Below are 22434 nucleotides of genomic sequence, written 5' to 3'. Positions count from 1 at the left end.
GAGGGGCTGGGTGAAAGAGATGAGCACAGAGAAAGCTTTTCGAGTTCAATGCAGGTAGCCAACAATGTCCAGCTCTGTGAGGACAAGCTTTGGAGTGGGCACCCCGGCACTTCTCACTGCTGAGAAACTGAGTGTCTCAGAATGTTGGGTTGCACGGGGTTGCCAGGTGGGTGACGTGTATGGTGTGATTATGTAGAGATCCTTCAACACCTTGTTTTCTTGTAGGACTTTTATAGCCTCTGAGCTAAATCTCATACTATTTCTTATTTTAAGGAGTCAGGAACAAGAGAGGGGCGTACCTGTACATGTCCTTGGAAATGCCCCCTATTCTAGGAGCCATTCCCATGGTTTCTGTATTCCATGAGACGTCCGTGATGGGAATTCAGTCCAAAGACGCTTAGAACTTTGGGGCTGGAAGTGCACAGGCTCTACTCACGCTGGGATTTCTCCTCTCCCCTGACCCCTTGCCCAGAGAAGGCCCATTTTTTTCCCACTTGAATGTCTAAGAAGTTGTTAGACAAGATTTATTGGGAAGATTATTCTCAAAGCTGAGAAAACAAGAGTTAATTATATAGCAATTTTTTGTTATTACAAATTGCTGCTTTTCACCCAAGAGCAAAACACATTTAACATGCATCGCCGAATTCAGCCCCAAACATCTGAAGTGCAACTGCCATCTGTCTGCTCTTCAGCCAGACAGCATGGAGCCCTGGGGCCTGGCTCACAGGCCTTGCTCAAGTCCAGAAAAGCCCCAGTGGTTTCACAATGATGAAGGAAAAAAGAACGGCGTTCTATTTGATAGCAGTTTATAACGTACACGAATGGGATCCTTACAAAAATTCTGTTGGGCTTTATATCTGCCCATCCATTTTACAGATAAGGAAATTGAAGCAGGCATTTTGTTTGTTTTTGTTTTTGAGATGGAGTGTCACTCTGTCACCCATGCTGGAGTGAAGTGGCACCATCTCAGCTCACTGCAACCTCCCGGGTTCAAGTGATTCTCCTGCCTCAGCTTCCCTAGTAACTGGGATTACAGAGTTTTATGTTTTGTTTTGTTTTAAATGACTTATCTAACAATGAACACCTAAGCGGAAGAACTTGAGTTTCTGGACTTAAAGTCTAACTTTGCATTCTCCCACACTGCTCAGTGGCATGACAAGATGTCCAAATTAGGATCAAGAACCCCTGGTAGATACAAAATACACATCAGTGTCACACAAGAGTTCTTATCACTACAGCCACACCGGAAGGAAGCCAAACGAACATGGTTAGCTGTGCATAGATGCACAATACTTAGCTTCATGCCTGCTTCTACAGTATCAGGACCCAAACCTACATCCTCCCTCCTCACCCCAAGATACAGGTCAGACAATAGTAAAAACTCCACACATAACTTCACACATTCACTCATTCACTCACTCACTTGGTAACCACTGAGTGGCCTCTGTGTGTAAGTCACACAATGTTTTTGGTACTAGACATACAAAGATAAGCCCAGAGAAGGAAGGAAATTTTAACTTGATGCATTGGGCAGGGATAGATTTTCTTTTCTTTTCTTCCCTTTTTTTTTTCTTTTTTTGTGAGATAGTGTCTCACTCTGTAGCCCAGGGTGGAGTGCAGTGGTACGATCCAGCTCACTGCAGCCTTGAACTTTTGGGCTCAAGGGAACTCCTGGGCTCAAGCAAACTAGCTGGGACTACAGGCGTGCAGCACCATGCCCAGCTAAATTTTTATTTTTAGTAGAGACAGGGTCTCTCTGTGTTGCCCAGGCTGGTCTTGAACTCCTGGGCTCAAGCAGTCTACCTGCCCTGGTGTCCCAGGTGTTGGGATTACAGACGTGAGCCGCCACTCCTGGCCTGATTTTCTAACCTTGTTCTTTTCCCCTCGGCCTTTTAGGTGTGACAGTGAACGGAGAGTTAATCGGGGCACCCGCCCCTCCAAATGGCCACAAGAAACAGCGCACTTACTTTCGCACCATCACCATCCTCGTCAACAAGCCAGAGAGGTCGTATCTCGAGGTCACACCAAGCAGAGTCATCCTGGATGGTGGGGACAGGCTGGTGCTCCCCTGCAACCAGAGTGTGGTGGTGGGGAGCCGGGGGCTGGAGGTGTCAGTGTCTGCCAACGCCAATGTCACCGTCACCATCCAGGGCTCCATAGCCTTTGTCATCCTCATCCACCTCTACAAAAAGCCGGCGCCCTTCCAGCGACACCACTTGGGTTTCTACATTGCCAAGAGCGAAGGCCTTTCCAGCAACTGCCACGGACTGCTAGGTAGGGAGCTGCGTTTTTCCTCACGCTGGGTTTAGAGGACAGAGTTAAAGTTCTCAAGCGAAGCTGGTATTGCCAATACCTTTAGTTAGATTGAGAAATTCAATAGGAATGTGGTTTTTATTATATATACAGTCTGCATATATATGTGTGTATGTATGTGTGTGTGTATATATATACACACACAGTCTATATATATACACATATACATAATGTATTATATGTTATACATATATCATGTATGTATATGTGTATTATATATACAGTCTGTGTATGTATGTATATGTGTATACAAAGACTGCATATGTATGTATATATAGTCTATATATATAAATCTATATCGTATATATTATATGCAGTCTATATATGTATGTGTACATATGGTCTGTATATGTATTTATGTTTGTGTATATATACAGTCTATACATATGTACATATATATATTATATATTATACATGTATATATGTATGATATATACAGTCTGTGTATGTATGTATATATGTACACACAGACTGTATGTATATATACAGTCTATACATACACATACATAATATGTCATATATCATATATAGGTGAGTGGGTATATATACAAACTGTGTATGTATGAATGGTGTGTGTATATATAGTCTGTATATGTGTGTGTGTGTATATATAGTCTGTGTATGTATGTATATATGTATACAGTCTGTATGTGTGTGAATATGTATACATATGTATGTGTACAGTCTGTGTATGTATGTATGGTGTGTATATACATGTATATATACGGTCTGTATATGTATGTGTGTGTATATATACAGTCTGTGTGTGTATGTGTGTGTATATATACACAGTCTGTATGTACATATGCATGGATAGAGTCTGTGTATGTATATATGCATGTATAGAGTCTGCGTATGTATGTATACATGCATGTATAGAGTGTATGTATGTATGAATTATTACACACACACACACACACACACACACACACACACACACAGAGTCATGCCTTGCCTAATGACAGGGATACATTCTGAGACATGCATCGTTAGGTGATTTAGTGGTTATGTGACCATCTAGAATATCCTTGAACAAACCTAGATAGCGTAGTCCTCTACCCACCCAGCTAGGCTATGTGGTATCTCCTATTGCTCCCAGCCCACAAACCTGTGCAGCAGTGACTGCATGGAATACTGTGGCAATTGCAACATGATGATAAGTATTAGTATCTAGACATGGAAAAGGTACACTGAAGATATTCAATCATAATCCTATGGGACCACCATCATATTTTCAGTCCATCATTGATTAAAATGTCCTGATGTGGTGCATGACTGTATATGTAACATGAAAATTTGATTTCTTCCTGGACTTCTGGGCTGGGAATGGGCTTTATAAACCAGCAATCTCTTTAGCCTTCTGGGAAAATGAACAAGGAATTGGAGTGTAGTCACCTGAGGGTCCAATTCCTTTGCTCTCAGCAAGAAGACCCAGGCATGGGGCAGCCCTGCCCAGCACCCAGCCTGAGCGACACCCCTCCAGGGAAGGTGCCCACATGACCACGTGCAGCAGGCAGGCCATTCTACTCAGCTTTCTTCAATGTGCAATTTCATGTGGGCCCCCTGCCCAAAAATAAAGAGCAAGTCATTGTCAGAACTCAGTTTAATAGGCAGGATTTCCTGGCTCTTGGGCTGGCCGCGTTTCGTGGAGCCCAGCAAGAGCTCCCTTTGCAGACACAGCTCTGTATGCCTGTGGCCCGAGCAGTGCCCCCGTCTGACCCGGAGAGTCCTAAGGATGAGGGTCAGAGAGGAGCTGAGCTGACTGCTTTCTACCCCCACCCGGCACAGACCTGGGACGGATAGAAAGGAGGCGGGCCTGTGATAGGGAGAGGACAGAGGGAAGATGGAACACTACTTGCCTCTTTACCTGCCCCATCCTGTCCACTGGACTCAGTAGGAGACTGTGGTTATTGCTGTTTGCAGGTTAGGCAACTTTCTAGCATTAGCAACTGGGAAGCTTTCAGCAGTGGCGGGTCACTGCGGACAAATCCTCGGCTCTCTCCTCCCTGCCCCCCAGAACACATGCTCTTCCATGACACCAGAGAATGTGTCAGCTCCTGCTGGGAGAGGCTGGTCTCGGGCTGTGGCCAGTTGTAAGCCTTCCCGCCACTGATAGCACCGAAGTTCGATTTCAGCACAAAGTTTCTGCATTTGACTGAGACTTGATTCCTCGCAGGTCAGTTCCTGAACCAGGATGCAAGACTCACAGAAGACGCTGCAGGGTCCAGCCAGAACCTCACTCACCCTCCACTCCTTCAGGTGGGAGAGGGCCCCGAGGCCGTCCTCACGGTGAAAGGCCATCGAGTCCCAGTGGTCTGGAAGCAAAGGAAGATTTACAACGGGGAAGAGCAGATAGACTGCTGGTTTGCCAGGAACAACGCCGCCAAACTGATTGACGGGGAGTACAAGGATTACCTGGCATCCCATCCGTTTGACACAGAGATGACACTTGGCCGGGGAACGTCCAGGGAGCTCTGAGGCTGGCAGCCTCAAGGACGTAAGTGCACGAAGGACGGTGATGTGGGGAGGCCGTGAAGCAGCTCTTTTCGTGGCTTGTACTTGCCTCAGCTCCTGGCAATTAGCTGGACTCCATGACCCACTCCTGGTGCGGCGTAGATCCGACGTCTGCCTGGGCAAAGGGGAAGGGTGGGAAGCCTGTGTGCAAATGCCATTTCCCCTGACTCCTTCTTCCTGCCTCTCCCCACCCTGCCCGCATCTGCAGAGGGGAGACCAGTCATCGCTAAATGCAACCAAAGTCTGTATCTTGTCCCAACCTGCTTATCCATGTTGTTAGCCTACCATAAAGTAAGACTTTCTGGTGAGGGAAGGTTGCTATGAATTTGTTTTCTGGGTGGAAATGGCCGAGTGTGGGCACTCTGCTTTTTGCCTTACACTCATGCTTAGAAAGCTGTGTTTTCAGTAGTGTTGCGCCCTCCAGAGGGCGGCCAGCCTCTACCGCAAAGGACTCTGTCACTGAGTTCAGGCCACCAGTCATGCAAATAGCTGAAACATTTGATCATTGTAAACCATTAAGTCTTTTCTTACGAGAGGTTTTTCTTCTGCTGTGGTCTCTTGCCCTTAAAAATTAGTTTTCATTAAAAAGAAATTTGATTGAAAATAGAAACATCTACAGCTCAGATACTGATCTCTTTCTAATGGGCTTTGTACACAGTTGACTTTGCTAATGGCTGTTCTCCAATTTGATCCGATAAGCGAAAGGCTTTTAACTCATAGGACAACTCCACGTGGTTGATTTTACTGGTGTGTCTTGGTGCTGGAGGGTTGGCCAAGTGAATGATGCATCTTTTACTTGGAGCTCTTCAGCCTTTGTCATGGTTCCCAGACCTTTTTTCCTTGTGGGCCTCCAGGAGGTGATCAATTACATGCGCACAGTGCTGGGATGGGAGGCAGAGCCGGCTCAGAGCAGGTTCACCAGGCCACATATAGCAAGGAAGTCCTTAGAAAATCTAGGACTTCCAGGTTCCCTCGTGTCAGATAGAAAAAAAGCCAGGAAACCAGCGTGAACAGGGGTTTTAGTTCCAAAACTTGGACAAACCTGATGCCCTAAGGAAAAGGTTAAGGCCAGAGGGGGCTTCCAGAGTCCATGAATGTCACCTGTCAGCAGACGGACACTGGGAGCACTTGGGCGAAACAGCAGAGAAAGAAAGACAGTGGTCAGGGAAGTGACATGTTTCGATGCAGGCCAGAGTTCAAGGCTCTGGGGCTGGCCTCATAGGAGGCTTCTTCCATGGGACTTGACACCAGAGCAGCCCCCGCATGAAATGCAAAGGCATGCTTAGCACTGGGAGGGAAACATGAGTTAAGAAAATTGTTGATCATGTTTGCCTTCCCTGGGGAAACACTCAGGCGGTAAAATGACATCCACATGTTCCTGTTGGATGCAGTGGCTTCGGGAACAAGTTCGTGCTGGGGGACTGTCCGGGCCCGTCTCTCTCTGCTTTGTGAACCCACCACACCAGCGCCTGTCTGCTGCGCTATTTATTTGACTTCCGTCTTCCCAAACTCAGCTGCCTGTGTTCATGCCAGAGGTGCAAAGGCTGCCAGCCCGTGCTGCTGACAGATGCTGTTAGATTGTAGAGCTCAGGGAAAGGAGCAGAAGCTAGAGGTAGCCAGGGGCTGGCCAGGCTCCCAGGGGCCTTCCTATCATGTTAATCATAGCCAGACAGATGGCCCCGGAGCCGGAGCCAGGTGGCCTCGTCCCCTGTGGAGCACTGGGGGCAGTGATCTGTTGTTCCAGGTGTAAGTCTCGACACTGTGGAGAAGAGGATGTTATTAGAACAGTTCCTACTGCTTGTGGTGCTACTTTATCTAAGAGCCGAGAAAAACATTCCAATGAGATACCCATCACTAACTGGCTTACTCAGAAAAAAATGCATTAAAAAATATCGAAGTGGAGCTTTTATTTTTAAAAATTATATTTTACTTTAGACGAGCATCACTTTTTCTCCTTCTCTTCTTTAGGTATAGATTTATTTTGTTTTTTATTTTTTGCAAATGGGATCAGTTTTAGCTGGGGATCAGTATCTGAAAGCCCTAAATCCCATACCAATGGTATAGTTAGGACCTTTGCATTTGATGGAAAAAAATATAGTATTTTCTATCATCCACATGTGTTGTGAGTAGCAAGCTCTTTAACGTAAATGCAGAGAAAGGGAGAAATTCTCTTCTCAGACAGGGAAACTAAGGCAGAGACTGCCATGGGGTGGTTTTTGCCAAGCTATACAAAATACTTAATGCAGGGCTACACGGAAGCTCCAGAAATCATTTTGTTTGCTTTGACACCGTTTCGCCGTCTGGGCAATCATTTATTCTCCTTGAGCATTTGTCAACCAGGGTGAGGTTCTTAGGAGGAGAAACCATCTAACGTTCCCATTCCCTCGGTGCCGCCGCTGTGCTGAGGAGGCCGCGACTGGGAACTGGAGTGGGCGCCTCTGTGTTTCTCTAGGGAGTAACATTCAACATTTAATTGAATCATGTATCCTGATCGGTGGATTAAGAACAGGATTCTTTCCTTTAAATTTATATTTTGGTTAAACCACATACCTTGGATTGAGTGTGTGTGTCTTGCCCAAATTCATATGTGGAAGCTTAAATCCTGAATGTGATGGTTCTTGGCACTGGGACCTTTGGGAGGAGATTAGATCTTGAGGGCAGAGCCTTCACGAATGGGATTAAGGCCCTTGTCAGAAGCAACATGGGAGAGATGGTCTTTTTTCCTCTCCACCATGTGGGGATACGAAGAGAAGTTGGCCACCAGCAAGCCAGGAAGACGGCCCTCACCAGACACCGTGTCTGCTGGTGCCTTGATCTTGGACTTCCCAGCCTCCAGAACTGTGAGAAATAAATGTTTGTTGTTTAAGCCACCCAAGTCTGTGGTATTCTTGTTAAGGCAGCCCAGGCCGACTAAGACAACAAATCATTCACAACATGAATGATTTTGATCTTTCGTGATGATCAAACATGATGAATGACCTTTTCCCGTTCTTTAAGCTTCCCAGAATGTACATAAACAATACTGTTACTAAAACTTAAAGGACTCTTGGAACCATAAGGACATGATCCAGCTAAAATAAACAGCAAATAAAGAAACGCAGCTAAGCAAATACTTATAAATGTAGCTTTAAATATTTATTTTAGTCAGTTTTAAAAAATTGGTAGGGTATGAGATAGTTCACATTCAAGAGACATTTTACTTAGACAAAAATTGTTGAGAGAACGATGAGTAAAAACAAACAACATATTGGTGTGTTTATTTTTCAGAGGGAAAATGAAATCAGGGCTGTTGATAATAAAACTTGATGAATCTAACTGCACTGCTTGTTTCTAGGCGTTTCTAAATTACACACAATGATATGTAAATGGAGTAGCGACACTGGAATAATAATGTTACAGTAACACAAATTATTCTAGAGAACAGCATATTCGCAGCAGTCATTCCTGTGCTCTTCTGAAACTGTCAGATAGAAACTTCAGCCTCTCAGTCCATTCCCGCCTGGGGCCTCTGGCATCCCAAACGCTGATCATTATTGGGACCAGTACATTATCGGGTACTCTCTCGCACGTACTTTGCCCACTGTCTTGACTGGCGCTGCTTCCACTGGGCTCAGGGTCATTTCCCCCCTAGGTGCCATTTCTAACTCATGGTTCTGGCATTCCTACCTCCAGTTCTGAGATCCAGTTTTACTGGTTCTCGTTTATATCTCAGTCGAGCTATAGTACAAGCTAAGTAGGGAAACACCTGCTTAGAACCAAAACAGACAGAGGACACAAAGGAGGCATCATTAGTGCGCCATAGTGAAGAGAAAACAAGTGAACAACCCATGTCAAGGTTGATTTATCTCCACTTTTGGCGTCTCCCGTAGCTTTAAAATGAAGGGACAGGCTCAGTGGCTCATGCCTGTAATTGTAGCACTTTGGGAGGCTGAGGTGGGTGGATCATTTGAGCTCAGGAGTTTGAGGCCAGCCTGGGCAACAGGGCAAAACCCTGTCTCTACAAAAAATTTAAAAAGAAAAATTAGTTGGGTGTGGTGCTGTGCACCTGTAGTCCCAGTTACCCAGGAGGCTGAGGTGGGAGGATCACCTGAGCCCAGGAGGGTGAGGCTACAGGCAGCTGTGATCATGCCACTGCACTCCAGCCTGGGTGATCAAGTGAAACTCTGTCTCGAAAAAATAAAATGAAGGAGCTGGAGTAGGTAACCTCTACAATTCTGTAATCTTTACCGTCTGCCTTCAGAAAAAGATGCTTTCTGAGCTGCCACAAGATAAATGCAAAATGATTCATTCAGTGACTCCAGTATGTATCCAGTTCCAGTGTGCCCGGCCCAGGGGTTCCAAGGAAAACAAAATTCATGCCTCTATAGAATCCTTAGTTTACAACAGGATATTGAAAGAATGCCAGCCTGGGCAACATCAGGAGACCCCATCTCTACAGAAATTTAAAACATAAGCTGGGCATGGTGATGTGCACATGTGGTCCCAGCCTCTTGGGAAGCTGAGGTGGGAGGAATGCTTGAGCCCAGGAGGTTGAGGCTGCAGTGAGCTGAGGTCACACCACTGCACTCCAGCCTGGGCAACAGAGTGAAACTCTGTCTTAAAAATAAATACCTAAATAAGAAAGAATGCAGATAGAAATAGTGTGGTCAATACTGTAAGAAAACTTGCCGAGGGCTGAGCTCAGAGGAGGGACAACTGTGAAGGTAGGAAGGGGTTCAGGAAACCGCTCCAAAGATGGAGAGTTCCATCAACTGCAAGGAAGAGGAGCCTGGACAGAGGCAGCCATGTATGTTTCTTATCACAGGAATATGATGTCAGGCAGCCAGGAACTTCTCCCACATTGAGGCAATCTTCTTATTCCATAGTTTCAGACATAGCACTGGTGAGCTGGTGGCCTCTGAGAGCCCACCAGAGAAAAGGCTTGGTGGAACCCTTGCCCCAAGCCAGATGGGTCTCCAATATGTCCCCATGCCTGGGGACAGTCAGAGAACTCTGCCACAGTCATTCCACCTCCATCCGCAGGGCTCCTGCCAGCATTAGGAAGAACTGATCATTTTTCTCTCTATGCATTGTCTCGATGGCCACTCCATTCCCCTTCAGCTGCCTATGCCACCGAGCCCTGTAGCTTCCCTCCATGGCCCTGCCTCCTGTTTTACTGAGAAAACTGAGGCAGGAACTCCCTCTTTACTCTTTCTCCTATCAAAGTGACTGTGTCTTCACGAGGCTCTATCATTTGGTATCCCCTTCCTTATTTATTCCCTCTAGTTCTCGCTTTTCACCAGGTGCTTCTCTCTTGATTACAGATACGGTTCCAAAAATGTCCTCTAGTCTGAAACTATTGTCCCTTGCTTGGACTCCCTTGGGGCTTCTACTTTCTCTTTTATTTCCTTGTCGGATTTGCTCTAGTGGTTGCTATGTGAGCCCTGATTATTTTTCCACCCTAGTCAGTTGCTTAAGTCATCAGATTCAGCTTCTGTCTTCACCCCATTAACAGAACCACATCTCAGACGTCACGCTGCCATCTCAATGTCCCCTCCAGCGACCAGTGCCTTCAGTGTCCACTACGTGACTCTGTTGAGTTGTTTGATCTTGTTTCCTCTGTTTCGTTTGTAGAGTGACTTTGTTTCTTTTTGATGAGATGCTGGATCCCTTTGCTTCTTTGGTGCGATTCTTTTTTTTTTTTGAGACAGAGTCTCACTCTGTCACCCAGGCTGGAGTGCAGTGGTGTGATCTTGGCTTACTGCAAACTCTGCCTCCTTAGTTCAAGTAATTTTTGTACCTCAGCCTCCCAAGTAGCTGGGATTACAGGCACCTACTACCACACCTGACTATTTTTGTATTTTTAGTAGAGACGAGGGTTTCACCATGTTGGCCAGGCTAGTCTCAAACTCCTGACCTCAGCTGATCTGCCTGCCTTGGTTTTTAAAAATCTTTCCTAGTCTCTCATGATAAATTTCTTTCCTCCTACCAGCCTAAAACGTGGGTGAGATCACTAAGGTTTCTCTTTGGTCCTCTGCACTTTCTCCCTTAGTGATCTCATCCACGTCTTGGTTTCCACGTCTGCCTCTGCGCGCACTGGTGGCTTTGAACATATATTTGCAGTGCTGACTTCTTTCAAAGTCACTTCCCTTTAGCTATTCTGGAATCACCGCAAACTTAGGAGTTAAAGCAAACTTTCCATCTTCAAAGTGACTATATTTATATTATAGGTATTTGGGGTTGAGGATCTGGGAGGCAAGGAAGGACACATTCCAGCACCATATTTTTCTATTTTGGATCTGCAAATAAAGGTGAAAAAATGCCTCTCTCCTCACACACACACACACACACACACACACGCACACACACACACATATATATATGTATGCATATATATGCATATACATGCATATATATATGCACATATATATGCATATGCATACATATATATATGGTGTATTTCATGGGAAGCCAACCCAAATTAATTTTTATTGACAGAGTGTTCTTCCTGAAAATTCTCTGTTAATCATATTATGTCCTCAAAACAACAGCTGTGTTTGTGCAAGAGAAAATCCAGTGTTCTGATGGCTCCCTGGGAATTTCTGGTTATATAAATTGAAAATTACATGTACTAAGTTCATTGACATGCCCATTAAATAACTCCATTGAACTATGAGTACAAAATTCACTGTACATGCCTTTTAGAATGCTTTTTAAAAAAATAACAAATTTCATTCTAAGGGAGTAAAGGCAATGTAGAAAATACAGAGCTGCAGATGTTTGAATGTGAAGGAAGGCCTGAATGCTCTATTCTTTTATTTGGTTCAATTTCCCACTGGAAGTTTGCCTCCGATTTCTTGAATTGTTCAGCCACGAAGTTAACATAAGCCCTATAAATGTTTAAAATGTCGTACAAGACCAAAGTCCAGCTTCTACTCTGAAGGTCCACAGGGAAAGTTACAGAAGAAAACAAACCTTTCCACGGGAAGGCAAAAATGATTTGAGGCTCAGCTCAAAACTAAGGGCTGGAGCCCAGGAGGTTGAGGCTGCAGTGAGCTGAGGGCTGGAGCCTAGGAATATTCTAGAAGCTGAAAGTTCTAGAACTTATAGATAGCAACTGCTTATCCTTTCAATTTCTTTGTCTGCTCGGGAAACTAAAATGGAGCACTTTGGACATTTATGATGAGAACAACATAGAATAAAACTGTGTGTTTTATTGAATGACAATAGCATTTTAAATTGTTCATGGAATTTTCCCAGCAGAGAAAATGCTTCAAAACGAACACATCCACTTATTCATCGATTCAACTAATCTTCAGCGGACACTATGTGGAGGGGACAGAGCATGCCTCCTGTCCTTCCCTCGAGATAATGTTTTGTGTAATTAGTTATGAGAAGAGGTGGACATCTGCCTGTCTCAGAGAGGTTGCGATAAAAGGATGGCGGTTTCAAAAGGAAGAGACTGTGCTCATCTGGGGCGCAAGAGGAGCTGGCCTTGGATCTGGGTCTCACAGCACTGGCCAGCTTTGGAGGGGAAGCACGTCTAGGAGCATTGAATCTAATAACTTATTTCTTCATCATAAAAACTCTCCAAGGAAAAGGAAAATAAACTGTATAGGGGACAAATACATCCCCTGCCCTCATCACAGAGCTAATATGCTGCTGACTATGAGATGTTTTCAAGGACGTCGTGTCTAAGGAAAAGAGAGAAACGTGAACTTGGAGCAGTCCTGGGTCTCCAGGCCTCCTGGAGTCTGAGGCACTAAGACAGCAAATGCAGACCCAGCAGAGAGCCCTGGCTGCCCGTCCAAAGCAGCCTGGCTGCGAGGCCTTTCCTCTTTTCATGACTCTGGGAGACTAAACAAGAGAACCTTCTAAGTGACTGCCGTGGGCTGCTGCACCCCGAGTCCAGGATCCCACCCGTGTCTACCCCCTGCGCATCCCAGGCCTTTCTTCACTCCAGGAGCAGTGGTTTCTGAGCTGCCTGTTTCCTTCTAAAAGTGGTGTCTGCTGTGGCCCATGCTGTTCTGCTTCTGCCAATGGCCGGGATGGGCGTGGGCAGGGATTCTTGATTGGGCCACCGTAGGAAGTCCATCAGTCCCTTTCCAGTGTTGGTTGTTGGACAAGGCTTTTTTTTTGGAAAGAAACCTGGATAGAGACGGGGAGAGTGTGGGGCCTGTGGTGGAAAAGCCTTGGCCAGGCAGCCAGGGCTCTCTGCTGGGCCTGCATTTGCTGTCTTGATGCCTCAGACCCCAGGAGGCCCGGAGACCCCAGGACCGCTCCAAGTTCACGTTTCTCCCTTTTCCTTAGATGCGACATCCTCGGAAACACCTCGTAGTCAGCAGCTTTCTGAAGCAAATCATTGCCAGTTGGAAGGACAATGGTGGGGTTGGGGGTGCAGAGCCTCCTGGGGGCGGAGGTGGGGTGGGTGCCACACCCAACCTGGGGGTGAGATAGAGACAGAACTCACAGGCACACTGAGTGGCTTCTCAGTGTCACTTGTCTTCCTGGGAGAGGCCTGGACAATGCAGCTATGGACGTGATTAATGAGCTGCCAGCTGCACCTGGCACAGCAGGGCAGGTAGAAGCCGGGAACTTCCTTTTCTCCCTGTCAGTTACCGCATGCTGAGCTGGGGATGTGCCCTGGTTTCTGCAGAGGAGATAAGCAAGTCCAGGGGAGAACATGGAGTTTGGCAGTTGGCAAGAAAGAAAGGAGGGGAAGGTAGACTCGAGATGACGCCCGGGCACAGGGGGATGAGCTCCTTCGGGCTGGAGAGAAGTGGGACGGGGAGGGTGCCACAGAGAACCCCAGGACCCAGAGGGGATGTCATTTCGGAAAAGTTTCCCAAGTCATTGCCCTTCCTCCTCTGCACATCCTCGGCCACCAGAGCTACTCAGATGAATTAAGCCTTCTAATCTGGCACTGCCTATCCTTGGGAAGGGTCGTCAATTTCTGAGGTTCACTGAGGATTGCTGGAAGCCTCCTGAGTTGAGTTTCCCCTGCGAGGCAGGTGTCCCCCGCCCCTGCCCTCCCTGTTCATTCTTTTGTGCCCGTTGTCTGGGAGATGGTGTAGATCCCATACCACTGGCCTGCTGGCTCATGCCCATCCGGGCACCTGGTCCTGGAGGACGGAATGCAGGGCAAAGGGCGATGGGAGGAAGGAGGGCAAGTTATGGATCACCAGGGCACAGAAGCCGAAGGGACCCTGGCAGATGACTGTGAGATGCTTAGCCCCTTTGAGTCCTGGACACTTTAAGCATCTGATGAAATACGAAATTTAGAGACTCCTCTCTCTCTATCTCTCTGTCTTTGAGATAGGGCCTTCCTCTGCTGCCCAGGCTGGAGGGCAATGGTGTGATCATGGCTCACTGTAACCTTGACCTCTGGGACTCAATCGATCCTCCCGTCTCAGCCTCCAAGGTAATTGTGACAGGTGTGTGCTATCATGCCCAACTAATTGTTTGTTTGTTTTTTTGTAGAGACGCAGGGGGTCTCACTATGTTGCTCAGACTGGTCTTGAACTCCTGGCCTTAAGTGATCTGCCTGCCTCGGCCTCCCAAAGTGCTGGGATAATAGGCATGAGCCACTGTGCCCAGCCAACTCTCTTTCTTAAAGAAAAAAAGAAAGGGCTAATTCTGAGGTGGAGGTCATGAGCCACACGATCTCCTCCTAAAGCCTCCACTGTAGAAAGTGCTTTGCTGCTGTGTCCCAGGGCAGCCAGGCTGTCCCACCAAGCCTCTGTCCCTCGTGCTGTGACTTGGGCCTGATTCATCCAGCTGGAGGCCTGGAATGACCCGCGCTCCAGGGTTACTCCCAACAGCCCACCCCTTGCAGTGAGCAGAGTTTTAGGCACAATATCCAGGATTGTTTTTTGGCTTTTGACCTCCTGTGGCCACTACTCTTCAATTCCTTTCCTCTGCAGGACTTTAACATTTACGCCAAAGCAGTTCTCAAGACCTCCCTGTGAGGTCAGGGAGAGGCGAGCCTATTCTTTCTCGCTTAGGGAGGGGGTCACGGGGAAGCTCACACCCAGTGACCCGCCACAGACCACAGGGTCAGCACAGAGCCAGGCCTGAGTGATCAGCTCCCAGGTGGGTTCAGTCCTCTCTGAAGCAAACACCTTGGTGCCCCTCTTTGGTGGCGCCTGCTAGGGTTACAGCTGAACAGGCTGGTAACTAAGAGAGTGAAACCCAGCAGGCTAAGTACAGCCAATTCCTGTCCCCATGCAGTAGGGGCTGGCCGCTGTCGCCACTGAGAGCTGGGAAAGAAAGGACCTTATTATGTGGGGCGGAGGGGCTGGCTGGGGAGGTGTTAAGCAGAGAAAACGGTTGAAATCCTACTCGAGGCGATGCTGCCAGCCTGGCGCCTGCTGTGAGACAGTCTGATGAACTCTGATAAACCCAGAGGCACCTTTTCCACACCCCATCCAGCCTGGAAACTTTAGCACCCTGTGGAGAGGGAAGGGCATGTGGGGAGGGGCACAGGGAGACGGGTGGCTGGAGAGGCAGTAGAAGAGGGAGGCCCAATTTACTTGGGATCCCCGAGGTCGGGCCGCTCAGCTACTGGCTCTGGGGACTTGGGGGGTCTGCAGGGGTAGGTGCAGCGTGAAGGGCCCTGATGCAGGGGTGAGAAGAGGAGGGAAGGAGTGGGCCTGGCTGAGGGAGGGCCCAGGTCCAGGATGCCGCCAATCAAACCGCTGCGGCCACGACCAGAGCCCTGGGATTGGACTCTGTGCAGGGACGTTGTCCCTGCCAACCACCCCCCAGACAAGCTGGTGAGAAACGTCCCCATGGGAGATCACAGCCAGCCTCACAAATGCCCCACATTTCCCTTTCCAGGCCTGGAGACTGGGGTGACAGCCCTTCTTGGTGTAATCGAAACTCATGTGGTTGATCTCAGTCCTTGGGGACCACACACAGCCACGTGAGTGTGCTTCTCCTCTATAACGAATTGTACGCTAAGGATGCTGACAGCATGGCCTTGTAGAGAGCCATGTACACCCACGTTCACAGCCACATTCTTTTATTATTATTATTATCGTACTTTAAGTTCTGGGGTATATTTGCTGATCCTGCAGGACTGTTACATAGGTATACACATGCCATGGTGATTTGCTGCATCCATCCCCCCGTCACCTACATTAGGTATTTCTCCTAATGTCATCCCTCCCCAATCTCCCTACCCCCTGCTATTCCTCCCCTAGCCCCCCCCCACCTCCAACAGGCCCCTGTGTCCATGTGTTCTCATTGTTCAACACTACTTATGAGTGAGAACATGCAGTGTTTGGTTTTCTGTTCTTGTGTCAGTTTGCTGAGAATGATGGTTTCTAGCTTTATCCATGTCCCTGCAAAGGACCTGAACTCATCCTTTTTCATGGCTGCATAGTATTCTATGGTGTATATGCATAGCAGCATTCTTTCAATTACCAAGAGATGGCAGCAACCCAAAGTCCATCAATGGAAAAATAGTAAGCAGATACAGTATGATGCAGACAGACAGTGGAATATTATTCTGCTTTAGAAAGGAAGGAAATTTCCATACATACCACAACATGGATGCACCTTGAGGACATCATCCCGAGGGAAATAAGCCAGTCACAAAAGGCAAATATTGCATGATTCCACAAACGTGAACCCCAGGATAGTGACAGACAGAAATTGCAATGATGGTGGCTGGTGATTTCGGGGAGAGCGAGAAGGAGAGTTACTGTTTAATGGATGCAGAGTTTCCTTTTTAAATGGCGAAAAGTAGAGATGTGTTGCACAAGAGTGTGAATGTGCTCAATGCCACTGAACTGTACACTTAAAAATGCTTCAGACGGGCCAGGTGTGTACAGACTCACACCTGTAATCCCGGAAATTTGGGAGGCCCAGGTGGGTGGATCACCTGAGGTCAGGAGTTCAAGATCAGCCTGGCCAACGTGGTGAAACCCCCCCGTCTCTACAAAAATACAAAAATTAGCAGGGCATGATGATGGGTGCCTGTAATCCCAACTACTTGAGAGGCTGAGGCAGGAGAATTGCTTGAGCCTGGTAGGCAGAGGCTGCAGTGAGCCGAGATCGCGCCGCTGCATTCCAGCCTGGGTGACAGAGCAAGACTCCATCTCAAAAGAAAAAAAAAAATGGTTAAGATGTTAAATTCTATGTTATATGGTTTTTACCACAATAAAAAAAAGTGAGCAGCATAGTGATAGTAAAACCTGACAAATTGTACAATGGGTAAAAATTACAGACAAAACCTATTTGTGAATATTGATGCAGTAACTACACTAAAAGAAAAACATACAGAAATGGTTAAAATGATCAACCGTATGTTGTGCATATTTTAGCACAATTAAAAAAGCCTTCTGAGTTCTTAACTCTCTGACCAGAATCCTCAGGGACTGAGCAGGACACAGGGAAGAGGGAAGCTGAGGACCAGGGCCACAACCACAGCTGTGTCTGCAGCCAGGGAAATCCCAGACTGGAGCTGCGAGAAGTTTCCAGCCCGTTCCATTAGGGCACAGCCTGGGATGGGCCGGCCCCCAGAGCTGCACACGCTGCCAGGATGTTGGTGATGCGTGGTTCAGCTTGGGCCCTAGATGGTGACCATCTGTCCAGGCCCTCAGTGAGAGAGAGGGGACCCTGCATTCCTCAATGTGGGGGCCTTGATCCTTAAACAGGGGCGGTCTTTGTTTCCTGAGAGGCCAGAGGCAAAGTGAAAAAGCACACAGGGATAACAGAACCAGAAATATGTGTTAAATTCTGAAGGGAAATACCTAGTTTCTCTGTAGGATGGGACAGGATAGTTCTTCTCTTTTCCTTCCTCTCCTAATGACATTCTCATGAAATCCTTGCAAACTGCACCTGCTCCCATCCTTCTTACAAAGTCACCCAAATGCTTGCACAGAAGCCATGTAGCATAATTTTTCAAATCTCTGCTTTTGTGATCTAGCCCAAAGGGCATGACTGAAGGCAAAGATCCCACGACATGTGTCCCTGGGACCTCCCGTTCTCACCTATAAACCCAGAAGACTAGGACCGCCTTCTCCCACAGCAAGAAGCTCAATGCTGATGAAAATCATCATTCAAAATAATCAAAATGGGCCAAATGATGATCTGAACATCAGATCATTGTTTCAATAATTTTACATCTTTTCTTTTTAAACATTTTTTCTTTTTAACTTTTTAAAACAAATTTTAAGTTCTGGGATACACGTGCTGAACATTTATTCCATAGGTATACATGTGCCATGGTGGTTTGCTGCACCTATCAACTCATCGTCTAGGTTTTAAGCTCCACATGCATTAGGTATTTGTCCTAATGCTCTCCCTCCCCTTCCCTCCCATGTGGAACCGAAAAGAAGCCCTTGTAGCCAAGACAATCCTAAGCAAAAAGAACAAAGCTAGAGGCATCATGCTACCTGACTTCAAACTATACCACAAAACTACAGTAACCAAAAGAGCATGGTACTGGGACTGAAACAGACATATAGACTGATGGAACAGAACAGAGGCCTCAGAAATAACACCACACATCTACAACCATCTGATCTTTAACCAACCTGACATGTTTTCTTTTGAAAGAAAGAGAGGAAGGTCCTGGACGGACATAGGTCTATGAGATGAGACCCACAAAATGTCTCTACTTCCAAAGTTGCTTCTAAAATTACAGTGCAAACATACCCTGCTTTCTATTCTAATACTGCAACAATGAAATGGACTTTGAAAAATGTGAAAGTGCTTTGTTCCTTGTATGAAAGACCTTGAATGAACATCCCTCATTAGGGAGCTTCAGGGTGAGCATTATATGAAGCAGGTGCCCCAAGGATGGTGGGGAGAGAGAACAAATTCTGAAATGCCACTCTGCTTCCAGTGGTAGCTGGGCTGATAGCCCTCTGATGTCAATCACAAACAAGCCACAACTTGTATCTGATTGCAAAATAATACATATTCATTGTTAAAAAAAAAAAAAAAAAGAAACCTTGGAAAATACAGATGACCACAAAGAGTCTATTTCTTTTTAATTCAGTGTTTTATCTTCTTTGAGTTTTTTTGGAAAAAGAAAAAAAGGTTTCAAAAGAGCCCCATTTCCAGATTATTGATAAGAAATAAAACACCTCTTCTGACAGTTTCAGTAAGCCATGCCAGTACCCAGCTAGAAAGTTATTCTCCGAGGTGAGACTCAGGACATTTCACCAAAATTGAGAAAAAGATTTGGTTCCCCGTGGTGCAGTATGACTGGATTTTCTGCCTACTAAGAAGGGAGCAGGATCCCACCCTCACAGGCGAACGTCTGTCTGATCCTCAGGAAAGACAATACGATGTCCGGTTGCCGGGAACACCCAATGGGGAATGAAGGCTCTGCATCGCAGTCTTGCTGGGCACAGTCCGACCATGTGACCTGGGAGTAAGACCCTAGTGACTGCCTCCCAGACATTGAGAGGAATCAATGACCCTCACAAGGGCAGGGTCTGGTGCTGGATCTGTCTGAGATCAAGTGTTTCAAACAGCCAGCCACCTATTCCATACCTGTTCCATCAGCTGAATTTCTCTACAAAGCAAACGTGTGCAAAAACCCTTTAAATCATCACTAAAGCTTCAGGGTAATGAGGATACTGGTTCCTAACTAACCTTTCTGAATAAGGCAACAAGGATGTGGGAAGGACCAAGGAGTGATCAGCTCACCCCCATGATCTTTTTTTTTTCTTTTTGACTTGGCCTCTGATGCCATGAGCCTACCTGGCGCTATCAGACTCTTGGGAAGCAGAGGATGGTGCAGATTGTGGGTGTGAGGAGGAAGCCTCGTCATGCTTCTGCCTTTCTGCGCTGTGGGATGCAAAGCATGGGACTCTCTGGGCCGCATGCAAGCAAGTTAGAATGTGCCTTTCTCCAGGATGGGAATGGCCACTTCCCTCTTGCATTGAGCTCTACGGGAGATTCTTTATCCACACACATTGTTCCTAACGATACTGCTGCCAGCAGGAGAAACCAAGATGCAGGGATATGATGGAGCGACCCCTTCGGTAATCAGCAAAGAAGAAACCAATCCAGCCTACCCCGTGCTCTAACGGAAAAGGGTGGGATGCATAGGGGCAGGGCATGAACGTGTGGACTGTGCCCCTCCTAGCTGTGCCTAACCTGGGGTGCAGCTAACCTCACCCCTTTCTATTGTTTGAGCTGAGTCACTGAACTCTTGTCTTTGTTCGGTCTCACAGTGGAGCTCCAGTGCCCCCATAAAATCCCTGCCTATTTCTCAGAGGCAATGCTGAGACTTTCTGATGAACTTTTGCTGTCTGGCTCATATGACTATAACTCAATCTCTGTATTCCTAAGTCCACATAATTCATGGAACAGTGAAATCGGCAGCATTTTAGGCAACCAACCATCAGAAGAAAGCTAGACTTCAGCTAGGAGTGAGGAGACTCGGACTCCTGTCGCGTCCACCAAAGCTATACGTGCTTTTAGGCAGGCCTGTGCTACAGGGTCCGCTGGGTTTCCCTGGCTCTGGAAGGAGAATACTAGGGTGACAGTAAATGTTTAAGAGCCTGACTACAAGTTGGTTATCACTATGAATAATAATAATAGTAATAATTCTATTACTTAATAATACTGTGAAGATCGGCCCCCGTCAGCGAAGAGGGGAGGAAAGTACATTGTTAGGGCCATAGATGACTTTTATTTCCTTTTTTTTTTTTTTGAGACAGGATTTTGCTTTTGTCACCCAGGCTGGAGTGCAATGGTGCAGTCTCAGCTCACTGCAACCTCTGTGTCCCAGGTTCAAGAGATTCTCCTGTCTCAGCCTCCCAAGTAGCTGGGATTACAGGTATGCACCACCATGCCTGGCTAATTTTTGCATTTTTAGTAGAGACAGGGTTTCACCATGTTGACCAGGCTGGTCTTGAAATCCTGACCTCAGGTGATCACCTCGGCCTCCCAAAGTGCTGGGATCACAGGTGTGAGTCACCGTGCCTGGCCCTATTTCTTTCTTCCTTCGTTCCTCCCTCCCTCCCTCCCTCCCTTCCTCCCTCCCTCCCTCCCTTCCTTCCTTCCTCTTTTTCTTCTTTCTTTTTTTTTTTTTTCATTTAGCAGTATGCGAAGTTTCTACAATGAATACATACTGCTCTTATAGGTGGATATGTAGAGATGTATAACTTTTAAAATAAATAATACAAACATAATTGCAGCCTGTCTGTATCCAGACACACGGATTATCACATGCTAACCAGCAGAAAGGATCATGTTTAGGGTCACATGGATGAGTCCATACCTGATTCTCTTCTTGGCTTGTGACTGATAGACTCTGCCTCCCGCCTGCACTGAGGATGGTTTGTCTTCTGTTTGTACTTTCTCAGGTTATCCTCCACCCAGCACACGATGGCCTCAAAAAAGAATACGACATTTAGTGTTGTTATTATTTGAGACAGAAAATGATTTTGAGCAAGACCCTGAAACTGGGTTGTGAAAGATGATGAAACGTTTTCCAATGTAAAGTTTTGGTAAGAGAAGGGGGCAGAAGGAACAGAGTGATTTTGTGCTTCTCTGTTCAGTGTCGCTTGTGCTCTGTCACCCGGCCAGGCTCATTTCCAACCCTCCCAACCTCTTGCTCCTGGTCATTGGATGACGCACCTCTGGGGAAAAAGGTCCCTGGTCATCAAGGGAAAGTAGGAAATAATGTGGGGAGCAATATTCAGGATGAAAACCTGACATTGTGTGGTGGTCAGGAGTTCAAGACCAGCCTGGCCAACATGATGAAACCCCGTCTCTACTAAAAATAACAAAAATTAGCTGGGCATGGTGGTGTGTATCTATATTCCCAGTTACTGGGAAGGCTGAGGCAGGAGAATTGTTGAACCGGGACCCAGGAGGCAGAGATTGCAGTGAGCTGAGATCGCATCATTGCACTCCTGCATAGGCTACAGAGCAAGATTCTGTCTCAAAAAAAAAAAAAAAAAAGAAAAAGAAAAAAGAAAACCAATTGGGGATGGGGGAGACAACGGGTATGGTGCCCAAAGCATCCACACATCCTACTAGGCTCAGGGTCATTCCGTTTCTATAATTGTTGCATTTGGGGTTCAAAGACAGATGAGTTTTCGGTCCGTCTTTTCAGTGCACCAAGTCAGTGACAGCCACCAGCCTTCTTATGGCCTCAACTTCCCCAGGTGCCTCCTTTATTCGGAGGCTGAATCTCAAGGATAGGTAGCATCGGAACAGAATTCCAAGTCACCAGGCTTTTCGGGTTGTTCCCAGAAAACTGGGAAAGGTGTGTGCCTTCCAGAGAATACCCTGACAAACAAGCAGAGCCAAACTCCTGCCTGGAGCATCTGAGATGCAGACCTCCTGCCGGCCGCCCTCTGCCTCGCAGACACAGGCAGTGTTCTCAGTCGGAAGGACGTATCATTTTATTGCTTTGAGGGCTCCTGAGGAAATCCAAATCTCCGAGAGAACCTTCTTTGTGAAGGATGACGCACAATCCTGTTTGCCTCCACCCCATCCTGAGCAGAGGGAGCTCCAAGGCCAGTTTCCTGCCCCAGCCTGCGTGTCTGCCTGGGCAACTCCATTCTGCTTTCAGAAACACTTCTGTTGAACAGGACAGGCACGCTCAGCATCCCAGGACCAGCTCCAGCTCAGGATCTGGGATGGAGTCCA

The 22434-nt window shown here is 46.9% G+C and overlaps 1 protein-coding gene across 1 annotated transcript in view; it reads left to right on the top strand.

Annotated features, from left to right (window-relative positions):
• The window catches only part of ITIH5 (inter-alpha-trypsin inhibitor heavy chain 5), a 92909-nt gene extending 85212 nt beyond the window's left edge, over positions 1–7697 (top strand). Inside the window, exons 13-14 of the mRNA XM_021670607.2 lie at positions 1897–2274; positions 4490–7697. Of these exons, the coding sequence (XP_021526282.2) occupies positions 1897–2274; positions 4490–4791 (680 nt within the window). The 3' untranslated portion in view covers positions 4792–7697. The remainder of the gene's footprint in view (positions 1–1896; positions 2275–4489) is intronic.
• Positions 7698–22434: the final 14737 nt, after the last annotated feature.

This window comes from Aotus nancymaae, unplaced genomic scaffold, assembly GCF_030222135.1.
Source record: "Aotus nancymaae isolate 86718 unplaced genomic scaffold, 86718_ANA_hifiasm-v0.15.2.pri h1tg000083l, whole genome shotgun sequence".
Classification (NCBI taxonomy): domain Eukaryota; kingdom Metazoa; phylum Chordata; class Mammalia; order Primates; family Aotidae; genus Aotus; species Aotus nancymaae.
This window is presented reverse-complemented; position numbering and strand designations above follow the sequence as displayed.